A 21,577-nucleotide genomic window follows, 5' to 3' on the forward strand; every position below is an offset into this window, starting at 1 on the left:
TTCTGGTTCACAGCCAGACACACTGACCTATTATGCCAAGAGATGTGGACTTAAAACATCGCTTGATTGTCACGTCTCACATAGGAAGCTGCCCTATACTAAGTTAGACCACTGGGTCTATCTAACAAAGTTCTGTCTCCACTGGCACAGAACATTGGCAGCCCTACCTGGAGATTGCGGAGATTGAACCCAGCACCTTGGAAGTGTTGAGATATAATTTACTCAGCTTGCACCGAAGGCTGATGTGTCTGCATGGGAAAGAGCAGAACTTCCACATTCCCCTCTTCCTGTTGCTCTGAAGCAACTGATTTCAGTGGTATACTACCACTGGCTCTGGAGGTTCATATTACATCTATGCGCAACACATTTAAAGCACATGGCTTCCTCCCCGCAAGAAATCCCGGAAACGGTCGTGTGGTTAAGGGTGCCAGGAATTCTAGCTCAGTGAGAAAGAAGCTAGAGTTCCCAGGATTGGGAAGCCAGCCATGTTGAATTTGCTTTAAATACATGGCATAGCTGCCAAGTTTTCCCTTTTCTCGCGAGGAAGCCTATTCAGCATAAGGGAAAATCCCTTTAAAAAGGGATAACTTGGCAGCTATGATACATGGTGTGGATGTGACCATAGGAGCCAGCTCCTTGGGGCTGAGGGGTCTTTTCCGCACCTCCAATAAAATATTTGAGGGGGTCGCCGCCCCCCTAGTTAAAGGTCATTACCATTCAAATAGGGTGTGTGTGTACCGTATCATGTGATCAATGGGGCTTACCGTACCTCCACCACCACCCCAATATTTTATTTTATTCAAGTTGGCACCGCTGGATGGGACCCCAATCATCCCCTTGCCATACTGCCTGGGAAGACCGTCTAGCCATCCTGCCTCAGACCCATTTCCTCAAGGTCCTCTCCTCCTCCCATCTCCCCACAATATACCTGATTGGGTCGAAGAGCTCTGTGTAACTCCAAAGTGGGCGTCCCTTCCCTCCAATCAGACGGCGCTCCGAGTGTCGTGGTGCTGCTGCTGCTGCCGCCGCCGCCGCCGCCGGCGGCGGCCAAACCAAAGGCGCTTTCAGTCTTTGCTGAGCCCGTCGGGAGCGATCTCTTCTTCCCCGAGCCGCCACCTCTTCGGCTTGGCCTGGGAGCGAAACCTGAGAGTTTTCCCGGGATCGAGGTGGGCTTGGCTCGGTCTGCCTTTTGGCCGCCGTCCCTGAACGAACAGGAGCGAGGAGGCGAGGGGCTGAGCGAGGTCAAGCGGCTCCCTCTTCGGCCGACGGAGTAGCTCTTTCCGCCGCAGGGCAGGGACAGCAGCAGGCGTGCGCTCCTTCTCGGCTCGCGTCCGCCCCGTCGAACATTTTTTCCTCCCTTCTTCTTCTCCTTCTTCCCGCGCCGGCTTCATGGAGGGCTCCTCTTCGCCGCCGCCCGCCTACTCGGACCTCAGGCGGGGCCTGGGTAAGAGCAACAGCGGCGCCGACCTGCAGATGAACGGCAACGAGGAGGCGCCGGGCCCCGAGGAAGAGGAGATCCACGCGCCCAAAAACTACCTGTGGCTCAGCATCCTTTCCTGCTTCTGCCCGTCCTACCCCATCAACATCGTGGCCTTCGTCTTCTCAGTGATGGTAAGCCTTGGGTGGTGTTTTTTTTGGGGTGGGGGTTTAAGGGGGCGCCTCCTCGTCGGGGCCGGAGCGTCCCTATCTCCACGATCGCGCGCCCTCCCCAGTTCATCGCCTCCTACTGGGCAGCTCTTACTTGGAAAGGGGAAGGACAAAAGGGTTGCACTGTATTCAGTTGGACCCTACTCAGAGTAGACCTTTTGATTTCTTTCCAAGCCCTACTCAAGAGAATATTGGTTGGAATCAAGGGGCACAAGGTAGCCATGCCCATTGGCTTCAGAGGGTTTACTCTTGAGTAGAACCAGCATTGGAGACAATTCACTGACATTAAAAGGACACCAGTTAGCCATGTTCCTTACTTTTAGTGGGTCTAATGACAACCCCAGCTGACCCCTGACTCCCCTGGACTATAGAGGGAGGCAACACAATACCCCCTATGAAATGTATTTTTCAGAATCTCTCCTTTCCAGCTTCAATCTCCACTGCGTCTTTAGATTCCGATCCACTGCAGGTGTACTCAAAAGTCCCATGGAGTTCAAACAGGGGCTTGCATCTAAAGAAGCAGGGATGTGATGGCAGCCCCGACCTATTAATGGTTTGCTCAGAAGCAAGCTTCCTGGGTGATATTTAGCTGGGCTTAACTTTCCAGGAAGTGCAATTGATGGTTTCAAGAGGCAATGTTAGGGGGGGAGCCTCCAGATGTTCCGTCATTCCATTGTCAGCCCACACTTCCCCAAGCATTTCTGCACCACTTTCCTTCCTGAAAAAGCCCCCCTTTTTTAAAAAAAGGTGAATTTATTGCCCGAGAACACTTTAACCGGACTTCTAATTGCTCAAGCCTAAATTTGCAGGTATGCAATTGAATCCTTCTCCCAAAAGAACCACAAGCTGTGTATATACATATTGCCAGCTTAAAATCCAGCTAGGTTGTTCTTTCCCCCCCAGTTGGGATCAAAGCCAGGGTGGTGTGTTTTTTGGGGTGGGGTGGGGAGGGAATGCAGCATTTTGTAAAAATCAAATAAAATGCAGAATCATAGAATTCTAGAGCTGGAAGGTGCTCAAAGGGGTTGTTTGGTCCCTACCATAGCTGCCAAGTTTTCCCTTTTCTCGCGAGGAAGCCTATTCAGCATAAGGGAAAATCCCTTTTAAAAAAGGGATAACTTGGCAGCTATGGTCCCTACTCCCTGCAATGGAGGAATCGCAGTTGAGGGTAGATTTTATCATTATTTATTATTGCATTTATCTCTCTCCCCCCACCTTCGACCCAAAGGGGTTCAGAGCAGCAAAAGGCTGATAGATGTGGATTGAACCCAGGGGTGGGAGCGCAGTGGGCGCAGAGTGAAAGGGAAATGTATGTTTACACAGCCCCAATCTGGAGGGGACCTGAGATCACTCTTGATCCTAAGCACTGCTGAGTTCAGTGGGGCTCACTGTGCTGTTGGGCAAGCCTATGTTAAGGTTGTAACCTTTTTTCTCAAGATTTTGTATCAGTACTGGACAGAAGTTGTGGTTTCTGTAGTGCAAAGATCCTGCTTTTCAGTCACTTGCCTTGATTATCTGGCTGTCTTCTGTCTGGAACTTGTTCTCCTCCTTCTGATGCCCGGTTCATGCAAACCTTGCAACAACCAGGGCAGTGTGGCGGTTGCGGCATCAGACTAGGGATCCGGGAGAGCAGGGTTCAAATCCTCCCTCCCTCACTGGGCGACTTTGCGTCACTTCCCAACTCTCTCGGCTTAGCCTACCTCACAGGATGGTTGTGAGGATAAAATGGGGGAGGGGAGAAGAACCTTTGGGCTCTTTGAAAAAACGGGATATAAATGCAATGAATAAATACAATTTCAGGAATATGCACCATTGGTTTTGATTATATATATATATATATATATATATATATATATATATATATATGACACAGTATATATATATATATATATATAGACACACACACACACACACACACACACACACACACACACACACACTGTATACAGTGGTACCTCTACTTACGAATAACTCTACTTGCGAATGTTTCTACTTATGAATGGAGCTCCGTCCGCCATCTTGGATGCAGTTTATATAGGATTTTTTCTACTTACGAATTTTTAGATAGGGTTGCTTCTACTTACGAATTTTTTCTCCCAATGCATTCCTATGGGATTCGACTTACAAATGTGCGTTCGGAACGCATTAAATTCGTAAGTAGAGGTACCACTGTATACTAGAGTATAAGCTGACCCGAATATAAGTCAAGGCACCTAATTTTACCTAAAACAAAAAACAAACTGGGAAAACTTATTGACTCGAGTATAAGCCGAGGGTGGGAAATGCAGCAGCTACTGGTAAATTTCAAAAATAAAAATAAATACCGTCCTATGCCTTTCCCAGCTGTCGGTGGCAGGGTGGGGGGAGAAGTGGCGAGGAAGGATCCCTTCCTTGCCGCTTCTCCCTCCCCGCCGCCTCGCACAGAGCAGGCATAGGACAGGGGTTTGGAGAGTCGCAGCACAGTGCTTCTCCGAACCCCCAGTCCTGTGCCTTTCTCCACCGCTGCCCGCCTCACTCGAGTATAAGCCGAGGGCGGCTTTTTCGGCACATTTTTTGTGCTGAAAAAGTAGGCTTATACTCGAGTATATATATATATGATAATGAGCAGTGAGTGATTGTGTCTTGTGCAGCAGCAGGCATAGTAAAGATAGAACAGCAAAGTTAAAACCAGAGAGCCAGTGTGGTGTAATGGTTAGCATGTCAGACTAGGACCTGGGAGACCAGGGTTCAAATCCCCGGTTGGCTATGCAGCTCAACCTTGGAGGCCAGTCACTGCCTCTCAGCCTAAGCCACCTTGCAGGGTTGTTTTGCGGATTGAATGAGAAGCAGGAGAAGCACACATACTGCCTTGGGTGGATCTGGGTCAATTTGGGATTTGGGTGGATTGGATTGAGGCAGCCCTGGGTAGCGTTGGCTCAGATCAAGTCCAGCTGAAGCAATCCCGGGCTGTCAAAATGCAAGGCAGTCTAGTGGCAAGGAAAGCAGGGAGAAATACCCTGTGTGACTCTGTAAGCTTCCTGAATTGGGTCAGGGCCTGGATCCAGGATGGGTGCAAGACAGGACGGGAGACCTGCTCAGCCCTCGTATGCACACATGAGGAAGATGTGCACAAGTCTTTTATAGTGGTGCATGCTTTGTTGGCAAATTGTCATCCTACCCCCCTGGCAATTCTAAACTTTCATCTCAAACGGCCTCATCCCAATCACCGTTCTTTCCATTCCAGTGCCTTAGGTGTGAATTTCAGAACAGAGGGTAGTGAACTCCCTTGCCCTATGTTCTGGCAGATTCTATATGGAAGTGAGATCCGGGAAGCAAAGATGGTTTAGGAGCTCTAGCCTGGAAAAGAGCGTGAAACCGGCTCGTTCCCCCAACCCACCACCCCTGCAATGAAAAAAAAAAATACCAGCAAGCTCTGGGGTCCTGGTAGGATGCAGTTCGTGACCAAAACTATAGGTTTATTACAGCAAACTTAAAGCAGGACATTTAAATTCTTAAAGCATAACACTTCCAGCAGCTGATAAAAATGATCATCAGTTGCTCTGATGAAAAGGATGCATTTAAAGGGTGATTTTGAAACTTCTGTTTTGTCAGTCATTATAATATCTCTCTTTCTCTCTAGGAGGTGAAGATCTGTGGCCCATTTTGGCCCATTTTGCAGTTCTGCCTGTCTCAGGGGTAGAGAGTGCACTTCTGCATGCTAACTGCTGTCTCCTTCCCGACATTGGGGTAGGGTTGGGCTCAGTGGTACGGCATCTGCCTTGCATTCAGAAGGACCCAAGTTCAATCCCCAGCATCTCAAGGAAGGGCCAGGAAAGACCCGTCTGAAAGTCTGGGAGAGATGCTGCCAGCCAGTGTAGACAATACTAAGCTAGATGGACCAATGGTCTGACTCGGTTTATGGCTGCTTCCTATGTTCCTAGCTGCCAACCCAGAAGCCCAAGAGGAGTGTGAAGGCTGAGGTTCCTGTGACCAAAGGCCCATTCAACAGCCCAACCTAGCCCTGGCTGTCATTTACCAGATTGAAAGATTTTGACCCATGCTCTTCAGCCGAGGGTGGGGGGAAGCTTCCCAGAGTGGCTTACAGCTATCAATAATAAGACGTGGCTTATAAGCTAAAAGATACAACACAAAAGGAAAAAGGAGGAGGAGGGAGGAGGAAGAAGCAAATCCAGGTGCTAGGTCTTTGCTCTGGAGTTCTTGTAACAACCAGCTGTAATAGGTCAAGGAGGTAAAGGGACCCTGACCGTTAGGTCAAAAAGAGGAGATGCCAAAACAGGAGGTGTGCATGTGTGTACATGTGTTTGTGCGTGCGCATGCAGGCGCATAGAGGGTTCTGGATTCGGGAGATCAGAAACGCTTGCAACTCTCTTTTTTTCAATAAGTGCAGCATTGGACTGTGCAAATGAGTCTGTTTTGCAACAAATGTACAGTATATTGTTCTCTCCGTATTGATTGCTCACTCAGTTCACAAACCTCACACCCCACATTAGTCCCCTAGAGCTTCCCCTTCCCACCTCAAGCGACTGCTAAGCTTCCTATTCACCTTCCCAACCCCATTTTTCTCTTCTATTCTGCAGTCCCACTCTGCACCCCCCCTTTTCACAAGCATGCTCATGACTCCTCCCCCCTGCCATGTTCCTTCAGTTGCCTCCATCCCTGCTTCACACATACCTCTGCTCTTGTTTGCAACCACAACATTTCACCTGTCAATGTCCCTCCTTTCTCGCTCCCATGACATGGCCGCTGGTGTTGTGCAGCTTGCCTCCTCACCCCACCCTAACTTCCTGCAAATCTGGGATTTTGATGCGACACCCAAAATCCTCCCAATGGGGGGCCACGTGACGACAACCTTACATTTTTATGCATATAGGAAGATAAGTGTAGAAGTGTGGGTTGGATACGTGCAGGACATGGATTATCCATTCCGAGAGAGTCCATTTAGCCAACCTAATGGGCTGCGGTCTATTACTTGCACAAAGGGAGAAATGGCTGGCTGTTTCAGAGCCCTGAGAAATTAGGAGAGGCTAAGGGTGTGTGCTTGTGTGCGCCAAAGAACCTTGAAGCACATTCTGTCTGCAGTTGGCAGGATGGTGGATTGGAGACAGAAGATATTTCACTAAGAGAGATGGCTTCTCCCCCATCTCTCTGGGGACCATAAAGCTTTCAAACAGCAAGGGTTATTTGAGAGCTCAAAAGAGATGCCTCGAATCACTATACTGATGTCTCGCCCTCCTGATCTGCTCTTTAAATAATGGGTACCATTTTCTCGCCATCAGAGTTAATGGCTCAACAAAAAACAAGTACAAATGGCAGCAGCCCAGTACAGCAATATCCAACTGCCCTGTCCACGCTCGTTCCTCTGCATCAAAGGTGGTGAACCTCTTCCAGCCAGAGGGCCACATTCCCTTCTAGGCAATCTTCCAGGAGCCATATGCCAGTGGTGGGTGGAGCCAGAAAGAAAACTGGGAGGAGCAACAGATGCAAATTGGACCTCTGTACAGTAGGCTAGTTTCTACACACACACACACACTCTCTCTCTCATAATCCAGGCAAGCAAGGGGCACGATCACAGTTCAAGGACACAGTCCAGCCAGGCAAAACACTCAAGGAGGGTGCAAAGCAGGGCTGGGGAGAAGAGGTGTGGCTGGAGAGAGGTGTGTGGCATGGGCATAGGTGTAGCCAGGATTTATGGGGGGGCAGGGCACCCCACCTGGCATCATCGTTTGTCTGGCTCTGCTTAGAGCATTCAGAATGAAAGGTTTCAGCTGTTTTTAAATGACTTTCTTTTGACCCCAAGAGCTCAGGAAAATCTGTCCAATTCTTTCTACAATTTCTATTTTTAGTTAAGTATTTTTATTTATTTATTTGATGGGCATGGGGAGAGTCCCATGGGCCATGTGGAGGGTTGAATTTGGCCCCCAGGCCCAAGGTTCAATAGAAGCTTATAAAATTATACACAGCTGGGAGAAAGTGGATAGAGAAAAGTTTTTCTTCCTCTCTTTAAGGCTAGAACTTGTGGATATCCAATGAACCTGAATGCTGGAAGATTCGGGTCGTCTTCCTGAAAGGTTAACATGGGGCTTGGCTCTAAGCGATGAGGAGGCCTGAGCCCCTGCAGAAATTCAGGTGAAGACGAACCTCTTTTGTCAGGCTTTTAGAGGTGGAGAGGTTTGATGAGTGAAGTATTGGAATATAATATATATGATAAGAATAATATTGGAGAAAACTGGATATTGAAACCTGCTTAACCTAAATCATATATCCCAGTTTTACAGCGGCCCTTTAAAGTACGCTTCACACAGAGTATACACAGTCAGAAGTTGACCTGGCTAAGAAAACACCACCAAGAGCGTAGGGAATTATCTCCCTTTTATGAAACCCCTTACTAGCTGCACACTTGTAAAAGTGTGCAGATGAAAATACAAACGGTTGGGTTTCTTTAACTGAAAAACAAACTGACTCTAAAGAGACTTGAAACTAAAGATAAATGCTTTCTCTCTTAGCAATGTTATCTACCCACTTTCCAAAACCTCCCACAAACCTCCCATTAAACTACCCGAGAATTAACAGCATTCTAGCATTATAACTAAGCAATCATACTAAGATTCAACTAAGGAATATCTTAAACTGAGAGAGTGATCTACTTAGAGATGAATCAAACTGAAAGATCTAACTAAGAGATACAGAAGGCTTTCTGGCAGAGCCTTATATACAAGAAGCAGAGTCCATGCCTGTGGGCTATTAACAGAAATCACCTGCACCTGTTTCTCTTAAACAGACAGTATTTACATTAGACCGGCTCTAAAGTAACTTGACTATTCAAAAAATCCAACATGAAGGACGTCACTTTTCCTGCCTTAGTTTATACAGGGAATGTATGTGAATTGTTTCAGATTATTTCGTTGCGTGGTGGCTGTGGCGGTGCAGAGGGGTATGAAAGCACCTTAATTAATAAAACGAAACAAACGTCTTCATCCAAAGCATTTTTAGCTTTCTCTCCAGCTGAAAAAGCCTCCCACAGTGGTTGACAAAGATCAATAACAAGGCAACCCTGACCTTTTAGAGTTGCGGCCTAAAAGTCACGTCACAAAAGGAAAAATGAATGGGGAGGGAGAAGGGGGGAAGCCTTTGGGCTTACAATAGAAAATACGTGAAACAGAAGAGGGCAGGGGAGAAATGAAGCCATTTCATTTAGGGGAAAACAAACCACAATCCTTGGATCTGATGTAACACAAAAGCCAAGGCTTCTTGGTTTGTTTGTTTATTCTGCTTCCACCAGCGGAGGATGGAAGAGGAGGCAACTGGGCAGTATATACCAGCCTGCTGTTCTTTCACAATAAACCACAATAAGCCATAACATCCGGCTTATCATTACATGCAAACATGGCCATCAACTCATATAAGTCAGGGTAGGGGAACTTCAGGCCCAGGGTCCACAACCGGCCCTCCAGCCATCCCTGCCTGACCTTTGGCACTCTCCACAGGCCACACCCTCCTTGAGGTCAAATTTAAATATGTTGCTCCACCCAGTTGTGCTTCTGGCTCCACCCATTTGGCCCCCCAGAAGGTTCCCCATGGAAGCAGCAAAGTCATAGCTGCCAAGTTTTCCCTTTTCTCGCGAGGAAGCCTATTCAGCATAATGGAAAATCCCTGAAAAAAAGGGATAACTTGGCAGCTATGAGCAAAGTATTTGTTTTGAATTGTCTTATGGATAAGCTCTTGCAAGCCTCCCACAAAACCCAAGTGTAACGAGAAGCGGAGGAATGCCCCACATGATATATCTGCTGCATTGCTTCTGAAAAAGGGCCAGATGAGAAACTTGACCCACTAGCAATTTCCCTCCAGGCCTGCAGTTCAGCTAATGCATCTCATCGCATGTACAGCTGAGTAGACCTCCACCTTGTTGTGTCGCTGATAGGATTCATTCTGTCTGCTGAACGTCTTCTTGAGGCGCTGGCATTCTAAAAAGCTTGCATCCGCCGTGAATCACCTGTCCTCCCATCCTGCCGCAATTTATGACAATTCCTCTGAGGGGAGGAGAAAGAGGGTGTCTTATACTGAGTCAGGCTGCTGATTCCAGCTAGCTCAGAATTGTCTGCAGTGGCAGAGGAACCTGGGGCGCGGGGAACTTCCCAGCGGCACACACGCGATCCCATACGGTCACTGTGTGAGAGGCAGCCTGTATGGACGCGAGCAGCACCCATACTAACTGCATGCACACCCTTGGCCGCTCTACAGCTGGGGGGGGGGACAGTGGGCCATCTTTACACACACACCCTGAGTGGTGCTGGGGGCAGACCGTCCCCTCTGCACCCCCCTCGTACGCCCCTGATTGTCCACACTGACGGAAGTCTCTCCCAGCCCTATCTAGAGCATAGCTCCCAAGTTCCGGATTGGAAAATCCGGGACCAGCAGCCGCGCAGCGTCAAAGCAACTTCTGGTGCCGCTCTGCCCATTTCCAAAATAGCCACGGCACCAGAAGTCGCTTCAACGCATGTCCGGAAGTGCGTAGAAGCGACTTCCGGTGCCGCTCTGCCGATTTCCAAAATGTCCGCAGCGCCAGAAGTTGCTTCTATGCACTTCTGGACATGCGTAGAAGCGACTTCTGGCGCCGTGGCCATTTTGGAAATGGGTAGAGTGGCACCAGAAACATGGCCGCCAGCAGGAGCTGCTTTCCGGGGGATTTACGGGAGATAAATCCATTCGGGAGTCCAGCAGGAAACGGTAAGATAATACGGGGATTTCCCGGACAAAACGGGGTACTTGGCAGCTATGATCTGGAGATGCCAAGAATTGAACCTGGGGTTTTCCGCATTCAAGGCAGAAATTTGACATGGGCTGGCCAAGTCAGGAAAATGCAGAGGGAGGATTTGGGGGAGGCCTCCAGTGGGATGTGGGTCACTTGCTGGGAGTGGGGGAATCGGCTAACAAGGATTCCAGAGTGGGGGGCTTCCTCAGCCTGCTCTCTCACCGCCTCCCTTTCCAAATTTGGTGGAGAACTTCTGTCAGACACAGCTGTCTGATACTGGGAATAGCTCTGCCTTCCCAGAGGAGAATAGTTCACCAGTCCCAGCCACCTCTCAGGTGGTAGCGACATGTTCCCTGTCACCCAAGCCCAGGAGGAGCCCAAAGAGAAGGAAACAGAGGGCTCTGCCTACTGGGCATTGCAAGAGATTGCAGAAACTCTTCCAGCCGTAAGATGAAACCACCCCAACCCTATAGGCAGAACAGTCATCCGTTCAACTTTCAAAGCTTTGCCAGCTGGAGCACCTACCTTTGTTGTAGCTGTATTGAGGATTAGCAAGATCACTGCAGATGGTGACAGCAGCCACGAAATTAAAAGACGCCTGCTTCTTGGGAGAAAAGCAATGGCAAACCTAGACAGCATCTTAAAAAGCAGAGACATCACCTTGTCAACAAAGGTCCGTATAGTTAAAGCTATGGTTTTCCCAGTAGTGATGTATGGAAGTGAGAGCTGGACCATAAAGAAGGCTGATCGCCGAAGAATTGATGCTTTTGAATTAAGGTGTTGGAGGAGACTCTTGAGAGTCCCATGGACTGCAAGAAGATCAAACCTATCCATTCTGAAGGAAATCCGCCCTGAGTGCTCACTGGAAGGACAGATCCTGAAGCTGAGGCTCCAAGACTTTGGCCACCTCATGAGAAGAGAAGACTCCCTGGAAAAGACCCTGATGTTGGGGAAAGATTGAGGGCACTAGGAGAAGGGGACGACAGAGGACGAGATGGTTGGACAGTGTTCTCGAAGCTACGAACATGAGTTTGACCAAACTGCAGGAGGCAGTGCAAGACAGGAGTGCCTGGCGTGCTATGGTCCATGGGGTCACGAAGAGTCGGACACGACTAAACAACAACAACATTGTCTAAAGTGCCATAAAACAGCAATCTGCCTATGTACCACAATAATCTAAGGATAAAAGCCTTTGGAAAGAGTGTATCAATGTTCTTCAGCAACTGGGAGCCAAGGCAATGCTCTGCCCCTAAACTATGGCCATTCTCAAGGTTTCGTTCTGCTCTGATCTGAGGGAGGGAAAGTGAAGGTTCCAGCACCATGGAGAGCTCTGAGCAAACCACTTGTTCCATCAAAGGTAGAGGTGGACCGAGGTCCTCATGTGTATTCATGAAAACAATATACAAACATGAATTAAATTAGGGTAAATGTCTTGCAAAAAAAAAAAGGTGCGTATATTTGCCCAAAGGGCATACAAAAATCTGTCTATACCTTAACAAATGTCCAGATCCGTGCATATTTAAAATGTTGAGTCTGCCATATTGATTCACAATGGTGGCCAATATCAAAACATAGTTAAAAAACCGCTCCCTGATTTCAGGGGCCATTGTGCCAAATTGCTTGTGTCACCTTAATCGTAAATAAATAGAGGATTTAGCTTTTTGCCCTCAGCTTTCATCTGACCTTTTTGTAGTTCATATGCTAGGAATTGAACCTAGAACTTCTAGATGTTGGTGGCTATTGCTGGCTCTTATGGCAGTGAGTTCTGTAGTTTAACTATGTCCTGTGTGGAAAAGTCTTTTGATCTGTCCCAAAGCTTTCAACATTCAGTTTCATTTTATGTTCCTGAGTTATAGCATTAGGAGAGAGGGACAAAGCTGTTCCACATCCATTTTCTGTGTGTCATCCATCATTTTGTAAGGTTCTATCATGGCACCTCATACTTGCCTTTTCTCTAAACTAAAAAATCTCGAATGCTGCAAATTTTCCTAATGGGAGAGTCATTTAAACCACAAAGTCAGCTACAATTCAGGAGCAAATAAATGTCAGTAAAACCACACCTAAAAATAGTTTGCCCTCTTACACGAATGCCTGGCCAGTACAATGATATCTGTGGCCTCCAGGTAAAACCAGAATCCCTTTCCTCCTCCGCTCTACCTCGCACTGCTCAGATGAATATTCTCCCAAGTGGGCAGGCGAGCCTTCAAAGTGCAGCTCATAGTTAAATTGCTGTGGGATTTATTGATCAGCAATGGTGAAGCAATCAAATGTACAACGAATGCAGCAGTCATAATCAGCTCCTGGATAAATGGCCGCTTCTCCCCTGGCGTTGATTGGGAATAGCCAGTGTGGTGTAGTGGTTAGAGCAGGCACCCCCAAACTGTGGCCCTCCAGATGTTTTGGCCTACAACTCCCATGATCCCTAGCTAACAGGACCAGTGGTCAGGGATGATGGGAATTGTAGTCCAAAACATCTGGAGGGCTGAAGTTTGGGGATGCCTGAGTTAGAGTGTCAGGCTCTAGCACCCGGGAGACCAGGGTTCAAATCCCCCACTCAGCCATGAAGTGCATTGGGTGACCTCAGGGCAGTTATTAACCTACCTTGCAAGGTTGTTGTGGGAATTAAATGAGGAGGGAGAGAACCACGTACACACAGTGGAGAAAAAAGTGGGATATAAATGCAATGAGTACATAAATAATAAATAAAATTATAAGGGGGGGGACAAAAAAAATCTGTGCCTTTTTGAAATCAGTGGTTAAAATCGGCACAGCTTTTAAGGGTTCAGTCACGATATATTTTAAGAGGTGTCAGAATGTATGACAGCTTTCCAAAATATATACAGTAGTAGATTTGGTGGGGGGTGGAGAGGGCAGGAGAATGAAAAAACTGTGAGCTGGTTGTTAAAGGATTATGCCCATGATTTATTCATTACTGAATTGATACACAGCCCTTCCTCCCCAAGGATCCCAGGCCGGCAAACAGATACAAAACTGTAAAAAGAAAAAGAAAAACATTATAAAACAGATTAAAATGTCCTAAAATCAATTCCAATCAAAAACATACTTCCAGCCTATGTTCTAGAGTTGGCCAGGCGCAGTTTTCTTCAGCCACCAAATGCTTGGGTGAAAAGGGACAACAGAGTTCACATTGGGTGAACTCTCCTAGAGAGTTAATAATGATAGAGACAGGCACACCTGGCTAGAGAGGGCATTCCACAACCAGGGGGGCCACCACCAAAGAGGCCCTGTCACAGGACAGTGCCAGCCAAGCAGCCCCCCGGCAACAGCAGCTCCAGCAGCAAGGCCTCACCCGCCAATGGTGGCAAAAAGAGTGAGAATGGAGGCACAGGTTGGTTGGTGTTTTTTTTAATGAACATTGCATTTCTCCTCTGTAGGCATTAAACAGTTACGCACAGGGAGACATAGAAGGGTCAAAAAGACTGGGCCACACCGCACTCCTGGTTGCTATCGCAGCGATCCTCATTGGCCTCGTGCTGATCGGTATCCTTTGTGCAGTTCATTTCACTACGGTAAGTCAGATCCCGCCATTCTCCAGCCAATGCGCTAGAACTTGATGCCATCTTTAACAGCGCTGTTAATCTGCGGAGAGGGGAGAGATGAGAGGGAGGGGGCAGTTCTTTCCAGTACTGTAGTGGATACTCGCAGCTATGGCAGCTTCTAAGATTATGCTATCTTATTTAATCTGTGTTTCTTGTGCTTTTGCATGCTTAGAGGAGCAGGGCCAGCACTCAGGACTGCCCACTGTTAGAAAAACGCTCGGGGCAAACGCCAGACAGTCCTAGATTCCAAGCACTTTCCTGTGGCCTCTCCCTGGCTGCCGCTACCAGAGCAGTCCAGAGGGCTGGTAATATGCGATCCTGCTCTGCTGAGAAGAACACACACGATCCATGCATATTTCAGCAGGAAAGAAGAAGCCAAAAGTAGAACTAAAGCTACTTTATTTTAAGGCTTATGTACACAGTTCATTCTCTGTATCTCTGCTCCAAAACTCCAAAAGCACAGAGCTTTTCTTACTCCATTGAGAAGCAGAAACTGGGGGGGGGGGGAGAGAATACAAAAAACATCACATGGTCAGGAAGAGAAAACATACAGACTTCCTCTCTCACGCTGAAACTCAGACTCGCTGTGTGAAAACCAACAGACACATTATATTGCTGCTGGAGCACAGAGGTTTTGTAAAAATCCCAACACCCACATCCCGGGGGGGGGGCATTGCCAACTCCTGGAGCTCCAGAAAGCATGGATAGGAGCTGAGAGAAGGGGAGACGGCCTCCGCTCACCTTGCCCCCTTCTCTTTGGGCAGAGGGGGCCCAGAGGAAGAGGGTCAATCAATGGGGAGCGGTGACTTGTAGTGTAGCGGCAGGCTCAAAGCCACCAGCCCCTTCTGAGGTTAGGCAGCCTTCTAAAAACAGTCTTATTATTTTTCAATAATTAGGGGTGCATTGCAACGATCAATGCAGATCTCCATGGGTTGCCTTTCAGCTAGTTCTACAATGTTCCATGCATGTAGATGGGCAAATGGTTTGGAGTGCTCCGATATCTTCTTTTGGAGCAAGTTACATTGTTTTCCGTGAAGGTCCGTTGGATGAAACAGAATTTGCACCCCGTTCCCTTGAATCTGCAGCATCTGCTGTTTTCAGTCTTCCCAAATGCTTGGGCTTTGGAGCAGCTCTGGGTTTTATTTTATTTTTAAGATTTTTTATTCATTTTTACAATTTGGCGTCAACATAACATTTCCCCCACAACACTTCCTCAGACTGGCAGGCATGCCTCGGCGATACTCCGATTACCCAGATGCATAAAAACAAAAACAAATAAACACACATCGATCAAGTAACACGATATGTGGAGATTCTTCGAATCTCGTGACTTCCCCCCTTCCCGTCCACGGAGCCTAGTTTTAAAACATCTACAACTGCATATTAGTTTGTACTCCAGTTACTATATCAAACCATATTACAGTATCCATAATATTTTTTACACTGTCAAAATCCTGCTCTTCTTTCCATCTGCTTACAGATAAATAACTTGTAAAATTTCCCCCATTCTTTTATAAAGTTTTTATCCTCTTGGTTTCTGAGTTTTTCAGTCAGCTTTGCCATTTCGGCATAGTCCATCAGCTTGGCTTGTCATTCTTCTCTGGTTAGGGGGCAGTTCTGGATTTAGGGCAGTGTGGGCCGTCGTCGACCCCCCAGCACACAAGGTGCCAAGCCTAGGAGGTGCAAAACAACAACAACCACTTATATTTATAAGGGCACCTACTGAGAAGATCCATAAAAAGCAACTGTACCAAAAGGAATTATTGCAAAAATGAGAAGTATTTCTGGGGGTGGGGGAAGCATCACATTTTCTCCTTGCTCAGGCTGCCAAGTTTCCCGTTTTTCGCAGGAAACCCCCCGTATTTAAACCCATTTCCCGCTGTTATCCCGAATAGAGAAAAATCCCGTAAATCCCCTGGATTTCCTACCTGCCAGGGAGATTCTGGACATGCGCAGAACCGATTTTGGGTGCCGCTCTGCCCATATCTGGGCACCGGAAACCGGGCAGCGCCGGCACCGGAAGTTGCGTAGAAGCGACTTCCAGTGCTGCGCCACTGCTGATCCCGGATTTTTCTTACCGGGAGCTGGAGGATATGTACCTGTTTGGAACATGCAGAACAACTCCTCCTTGGCGTTCTTCCCATGCACCTTCTCCAGAGTGACCCTAGGAGCCCATCCTCAGTGGCAGACTCTCCTCCTTTCACTCCAGTTGCCTCCAATCAGAACATAGGGGGAGAAGGCTGCTTCTTGGTAGCTAAAAAAGCTCCCCTTTCATGCTGAGTGGGTGACTCGAGGAGGCTGGGGACAGGGACCCTGCTGCATAAATATGAATGGGTCTTTGACCCCAACATGACCCCAGACCAACACGCCACTGGGCAACTCACAGGCTCTGGTTAAATTCCCGAGAAGCCAAAGCTTTCATTTTAAGAAATAAAGTCTCTAGACCTCATGAGCTGAAACTAGTGGAGCTGTTTTTTTAAATACAGTGGTACCTTGGTTCTCAATCGCCTTGGTACTCATACACCTTCATTCTCAAACACTGAAAACCTGGAGGTAAGTGTTCCAGTTTTCGAATGTTTTTCGGAAGCCAAATGTCTGATGCTGCTGTCAGCTATTGTTTTTTGGGGGCGCCTGCACCAATCAGAAGTTGTGCCTTGGTTTTCGAACAGACTTCCGCAACGGATTAATTTTGGCGCTTTTGTTTTTTTGCTATTTATTTTGCATTTTTGTTTTTGAGGCTATTTTGGTTAATTTGTTTTTGTGACTGTGTGGAACCCAGTTCAGCTACTGATTGACTGATTGTGTGACTCGGAAATGGATAAAAGCCCCCCCCCCCCAATATCCAAACAATGGCTATCATCAGTGCAGGGAATTTAAAAAAATTTATTTTAATTTTTATCATCTACAATACTGTCTTATTTATTTTATACTACAGTACACTGATTAGTGCTTTCATTTTATGGATCAATGGTCCCATTAGATAGTAAAATTCATGTTAAATTTCTGTTTCGGGGTTTTTTAATTTTGCATTCCTTTCTATGGGAAAGCACACCTTGGTTTTGGAACGCTTTGGTTTTGGAACAGACCTCCGGAGCGGATTAAGTTTGAGAACCAAGGTACCACTGTAAAAAAAAAAAAACTGCGTAAAAGCAGATCAAAGGAGCAGGCAAGACCAGTGACATATGAAACAGCCCAAATACGTTAAAAACATTCTTTTGTGATTTCAGGTTCTGAATGAATAATAATGAGACTAGTTGTAGTAATGACATCTGAGTGTGCAACCCTGTGCCCACTCCCCCTGCCTCCCCATAAATCTTAGTCCTTCCTCCGGATATCCCGAGGAGGAGGCCAAGGCTGCAACCCTATCCCCACTTACCTGGGAGTAAGCCCCATTGTACCCAGTGCGACTTCCTTCTGAGTAGACGCGGATTGGGTTGCACTGTAAAGACCCCAGAACTTCAAAGTCAGGCTGCATCGCCAGCTGGCAGCCTTACCTTGTGACGATGTCGGATCTGAAAGGGAAAGTTGCATAAGGGAAAGGTGGAAGGAAGTGGATAAATTTAGCCCAAAGAAGATTAGGGGGGGGGGAATTCCGTCAAGTATTGAGACGGAAGATGGGAAATGCTTGCAAGGCTTTCAGCCTAAGATGAGAAGAGGCACCTTCCCAGAGGCATCTGGTTGGCAGCTGCAAGGAAACGACGCTAGGCGAGGTGGGCCTTTGGCCTGATCCAGAACCCAGGTTTCCCTATGCTATGTCCTCACTCTCCTGTCAGAACCAGTATGCTTCTGAATTAACAGTTGACAAGGGGAAAGATGATAGAGAAAACTCCCCCCCCTCTCCTAACACTAGAACTAATGGACATCCAAGGAAGCGGAAGATATGGGATGGATTAAAACAGGGGCCAGCAACCTTTTTCAGCCGTGGGCCGCTCCACAGTACCTCAGACCATGTTGTTATTATTATTATTATTATTATTATTATTATTATTATTATTATTATTTATACCCCGCCCATCTGGCTGAGTTTCCCCAGCCACTCTGGGCGGCTTCCAACAGAAAAATGAAATAAAATAATCTATTAAACATTAAAAGCCTCCCTAAACAGGGCTGCCTTCAAATGTCTTCTAAAAATCTGGTAGCTGTTTTTCTCTTTGACATCTGATGGGAGGGCATTCCACAGGGCAGGCGCCACCACCGAGAAGGCCCTCTGCCTGGTTCCCTGCAACTTGGCTTCTCGCAACGAGGGAACCGCCAGAAGGCCCTCGGTACTGGACCTCAGTGTCCGGGCAGAACGAGGGGTGTGTGGAGATGCTCCTTCAGGTATACTGGACCGAGGCCATTTAGGGCTTTAAAGGCCAGCACCAACCCTTTGAACAGTGCCTGGAAAAGTACTGGGAGCCAATGTAGATCTTTCAAGATCGGTGTTATGTGGTCTCGGCGGCTGCTCCCAGTCACCAGTCTAGCTGCCACATTCTGGATTAGTTGCAGTTTCCGGGTCACCTTCAAAGGTAGCCCCACGTAGAACGCATTGCAGTAGTCCAAGCGAAAGATAACTAGAGCATGCACCACTCTGGCGAGACAGTCTGCAGGCAGGTAGGGTCTCAGCCTGCGTACCAGATGGAGCTGATAAACAGCTGCCCTGGACACAGAATTGACCTGTGCCTCCATGGACAGCTGTGAGTCCAGAGTGACTCCCAGACTGCACACCTGGTCCTTCAGGGGCACAGTTACCCCATTCAGGACCAGGGAGTCCTCCACCCCCACCCGCCTCCTGTCCCCCACAAACAGTGGTGGGCCGGACTATTTTTTTTTGGGGGGGGGGGTGAACGAATTCCTATGCCCCACAAATAACCCAGAGATGCATGTTAAATAAAAGGACACATTCTACTCATGTAAAAACATGCTGGTTCCCGGACCGTCCGCGGGCCAGATTAAGAAGGCGATTGGGCCGCATCCGGCCCCCAGGCCTTAGGTTGCCTACCCCTGGATTTAAGAAAAAAAGGACTTCTTCACGCAGCACCTTGTTAACCTGTGGAACCTGCTCCTGCAGGAGGCAGTGACAGCCACCAACTTGGATGTCTTTAAAAGAGGATTAGACAAATTTGTGGAGGATAAAGCTCTCAGAGGCTACTAGCCATTACAGTGAAGCTCTGCCTCCACGTTTGGAAGCAGTAAGTGCTTCCGAATAGCAGTTGCTGGAGACCACAGGAGAGGGCTTCTCAGTTCCCCATAAAAGGCATCTAGTTGGCCACTGTGAGAACAGGATGCAGGGGGCTAGACGGACCTCCTTTGGCCTGGATCCAGCTATAGGGCTCTTCTGGAGTGTGAAACAATAAGGTTGATGGTCTGAACCGTAAGAATGGGGCAGGAAATGAAGGGAAGGCTGGTTTCACACATGCAGGTATCACCAGGTTTGCACTTGTAGGTCAGAAGCAGCCATGGTGGCCCAACAGCCATAGGCAAAGGTGTCCCATCACCTCATTCTCCCATGGAGATGGCTCACCCACTCAGCTGAAAGGCTGGGGAGGGATGTAGCTCAGCAGTAGAGCATCTGCCTTGCGAGCAGATGGTCACAGGTTCAATCCCCGACATCACCAGGTAGGGTTGGGAATTTCATAGCTGCCAAGTTTTCCCTTTTCTCACGAGGAAGCCTATTCAGCATAAGGGAATTTCCCTTTAAAAAAGGGATAACTTGGCAGCTATGGAATTTCCCCAGTCTGGAACCCTGGAGAGCCGCTGCCGGTCAGTGCAGACAATACTGAGCTAGATGGACCAAATCATCTGATTCGGTTCGGTATAAGGTAGATTCCTATAGCTGAATAATCCTATGCCCGAAACATGTGCAGCAGGGTATCATCAATCTGATCAGACCCACGGCCCACTTTTAACCCAAACAGGCTTTGGAGGCCTCATTTCTTAATCGTTCACCATCTATTTGCATGGCTGTGGTGTTTTTTGTTGCGGCCCACTTTGGATCAGACCGTGACCCACTAGTGGGTCCCAACTGACCAGCTGAAGACCAGTGATGTATAGGCATGTGTGAATCTACTCATGGGTGCTGGTTGTGCAAGTTGGGTGCAGAATTTGGGGTGGGGTGGGGACCTCGATTTTCATTAAAGAGGGGATTTAAGTTCCTAGTCCCTAAGACTATGAAGAACATGTTGAAAGTGTAAAACAGGCATGGACAAACTCGGCCCTCCAGATATTTTGGGACTACAACTCCCATCATCCCTAGCTAACAGGACCAGTGGTCAGGGACGATGGGAACTGTAGTCTCAAAACATGGAGGGCCAGAGTTTGCCTATGCCTGCAGATCTGTGACTCTTCTCTCTCCTTAACTATGACCTTCCTTTCCCCTTTAAGTCAGGTGTGGGAAAACTTTGCCCCCCCCCCCAATGTAGCTGAACTGCACCACCTACCACCTCTGGTCATTGGCCCTTCTTGCTAGGGCTGCTGGGAGTTGTAGTCCAGGAACATCAGGAGGGCCAAAGGTCCCCCATTCCTGCCTCTGTGTTAAAGCTGTGCTTTGCTGCTATGAGCGCCAGCGGCTCTGGTAATTGCCCAGGGTGTGGCTGATTGCTTCTTCTATGTTAAAACAAGGAAGGCTTTATGAAAACACCAAAAAAACAAAACAAAGCAAAATCCATTAGTGAACATCAAACCATTTCCTGACAGTCAGGAATCCATTGATTTTTCGAGATCGCCCTGCCCTGATACATAATTCAGCGCGAACTGGCAGCGAGATGACAGCTACCAGTGGAGACTTAATGCTTCTGATTCAAAAGAGTATTGAGCCACTAATGCAGTGGGTTGTTTGTTTAATGGGAACAAGGGCTATTAAATAATGTGTCCATTAGGCCTTGAGGATGAATAATTTAAATAAGGCAATCAAACTTTCTAACTTTCTCTCTCTTCTTCTTCTCTCTCTCTCTCCCCCCCCCCGAATTCTCCTCACTTCTCTTTGGGGGGGGGGAACCACCATTATTTTTAACACCAACACAGCACGTCATCTGACGACCAAGACTTCGGATGGGAAGCGTTGCCCGTCTTCAAACCTCTGGGAAAGGCACAGGGAATCTCTGGCAAAGGAAAGGAAAACAAGGATCCTTCAGTCCAGATGCTTTGATTCCAGTCGCTGGTGAACAGATTGCGTCCGCTATGGCTGTCCACAGTGCTGCATAAACCGAGACGAGCATTAAAAAAAAAAAGTATTTCTTAAGGAATGCTGTTAATAGAGAAATGCTTCCAATTCGCTTTTCAAACCCCCATGCCTCCGTTTTCCTGTATGTTGGAGGTGGTACCTCTATTCTCGCGACACACAAAAAACTCCTCTCCCTCCATCCTACTTCGTAGGCATCCGGGCTCACCCTTGTGTGCAACATCGCCCGGGTCAGAGGCGTTCGCTGGCTGAACTTTTTGGATCACTGATGGATGCAAGGACCGAGCTGGAGGCGCAGGCCGGACAAGGTGGGCGGCTGCCCTGTGATTTTTGGGTTGACCTCTGCTTCAGGTCCAATAACCCCATTGGTGCCTCTCAGGACAAAAAATTAGAATGCTTTCCCAGCCCATCATACATCTTTGATCTACTATGGCTCTACCCTCTCTACAGCTTCAGAATTAT

General features: G+C 47.8%; 1 protein-coding gene across 1 annotated transcript; it reads left to right on the forward strand.

Annotated features, from left to right (window-relative positions):
• The first annotated feature begins 1,093 nt into the window (after nt 1–1,093).
• TMEM233 (transmembrane protein 233) lies at nt 1,094–21,175 on the forward strand. The gene is made up of 3 exons (XM_035098519.1): nt 1,094–1,611; nt 13,792–13,926; nt 20,959–21,175. The coding sequence occupies exons 1-3, from the start codon at nt 1,390–1,392 to the stop codon at nt 20,968–20,970; spliced, it is 369 nt and encodes a 122-aa protein (XP_034954410.1). The 5' UTR covers nt 1,094–1,389; the 3' UTR covers nt 20,971–21,175.
• The last annotated feature ends 402 nt before the right edge of the window (nt 21,176–21,577 follow it).

This window comes from Zootoca vivipara, chromosome 17, assembly GCF_963506605.1.
Source record: "Zootoca vivipara chromosome 17, rZooViv1.1, whole genome shotgun sequence".
Lineage (NCBI taxonomy): Eukaryota > Metazoa > Chordata > Lepidosauria > Squamata > Lacertidae > Zootoca > Zootoca vivipara.

What these genes read in the sequence shown, in the direction of transcription:
- TMEM233 (XM_035098519.1), top strand. Translation starts at nt 1,390, where the DNA reads ATGGAGGGCTCCTCTTCGCCGCCGCCCGCCTACTCGGACCTCAGGCGG. An exon ending in CCTTCGTCTTCTCAGTGATG is followed by an intron (nt 1,612 to 13,791) that starts GTAAGCCTTGGG and finishes TCTCCTCTGTAG; the next exon opens with GCATTAAACAGTTACGCACA.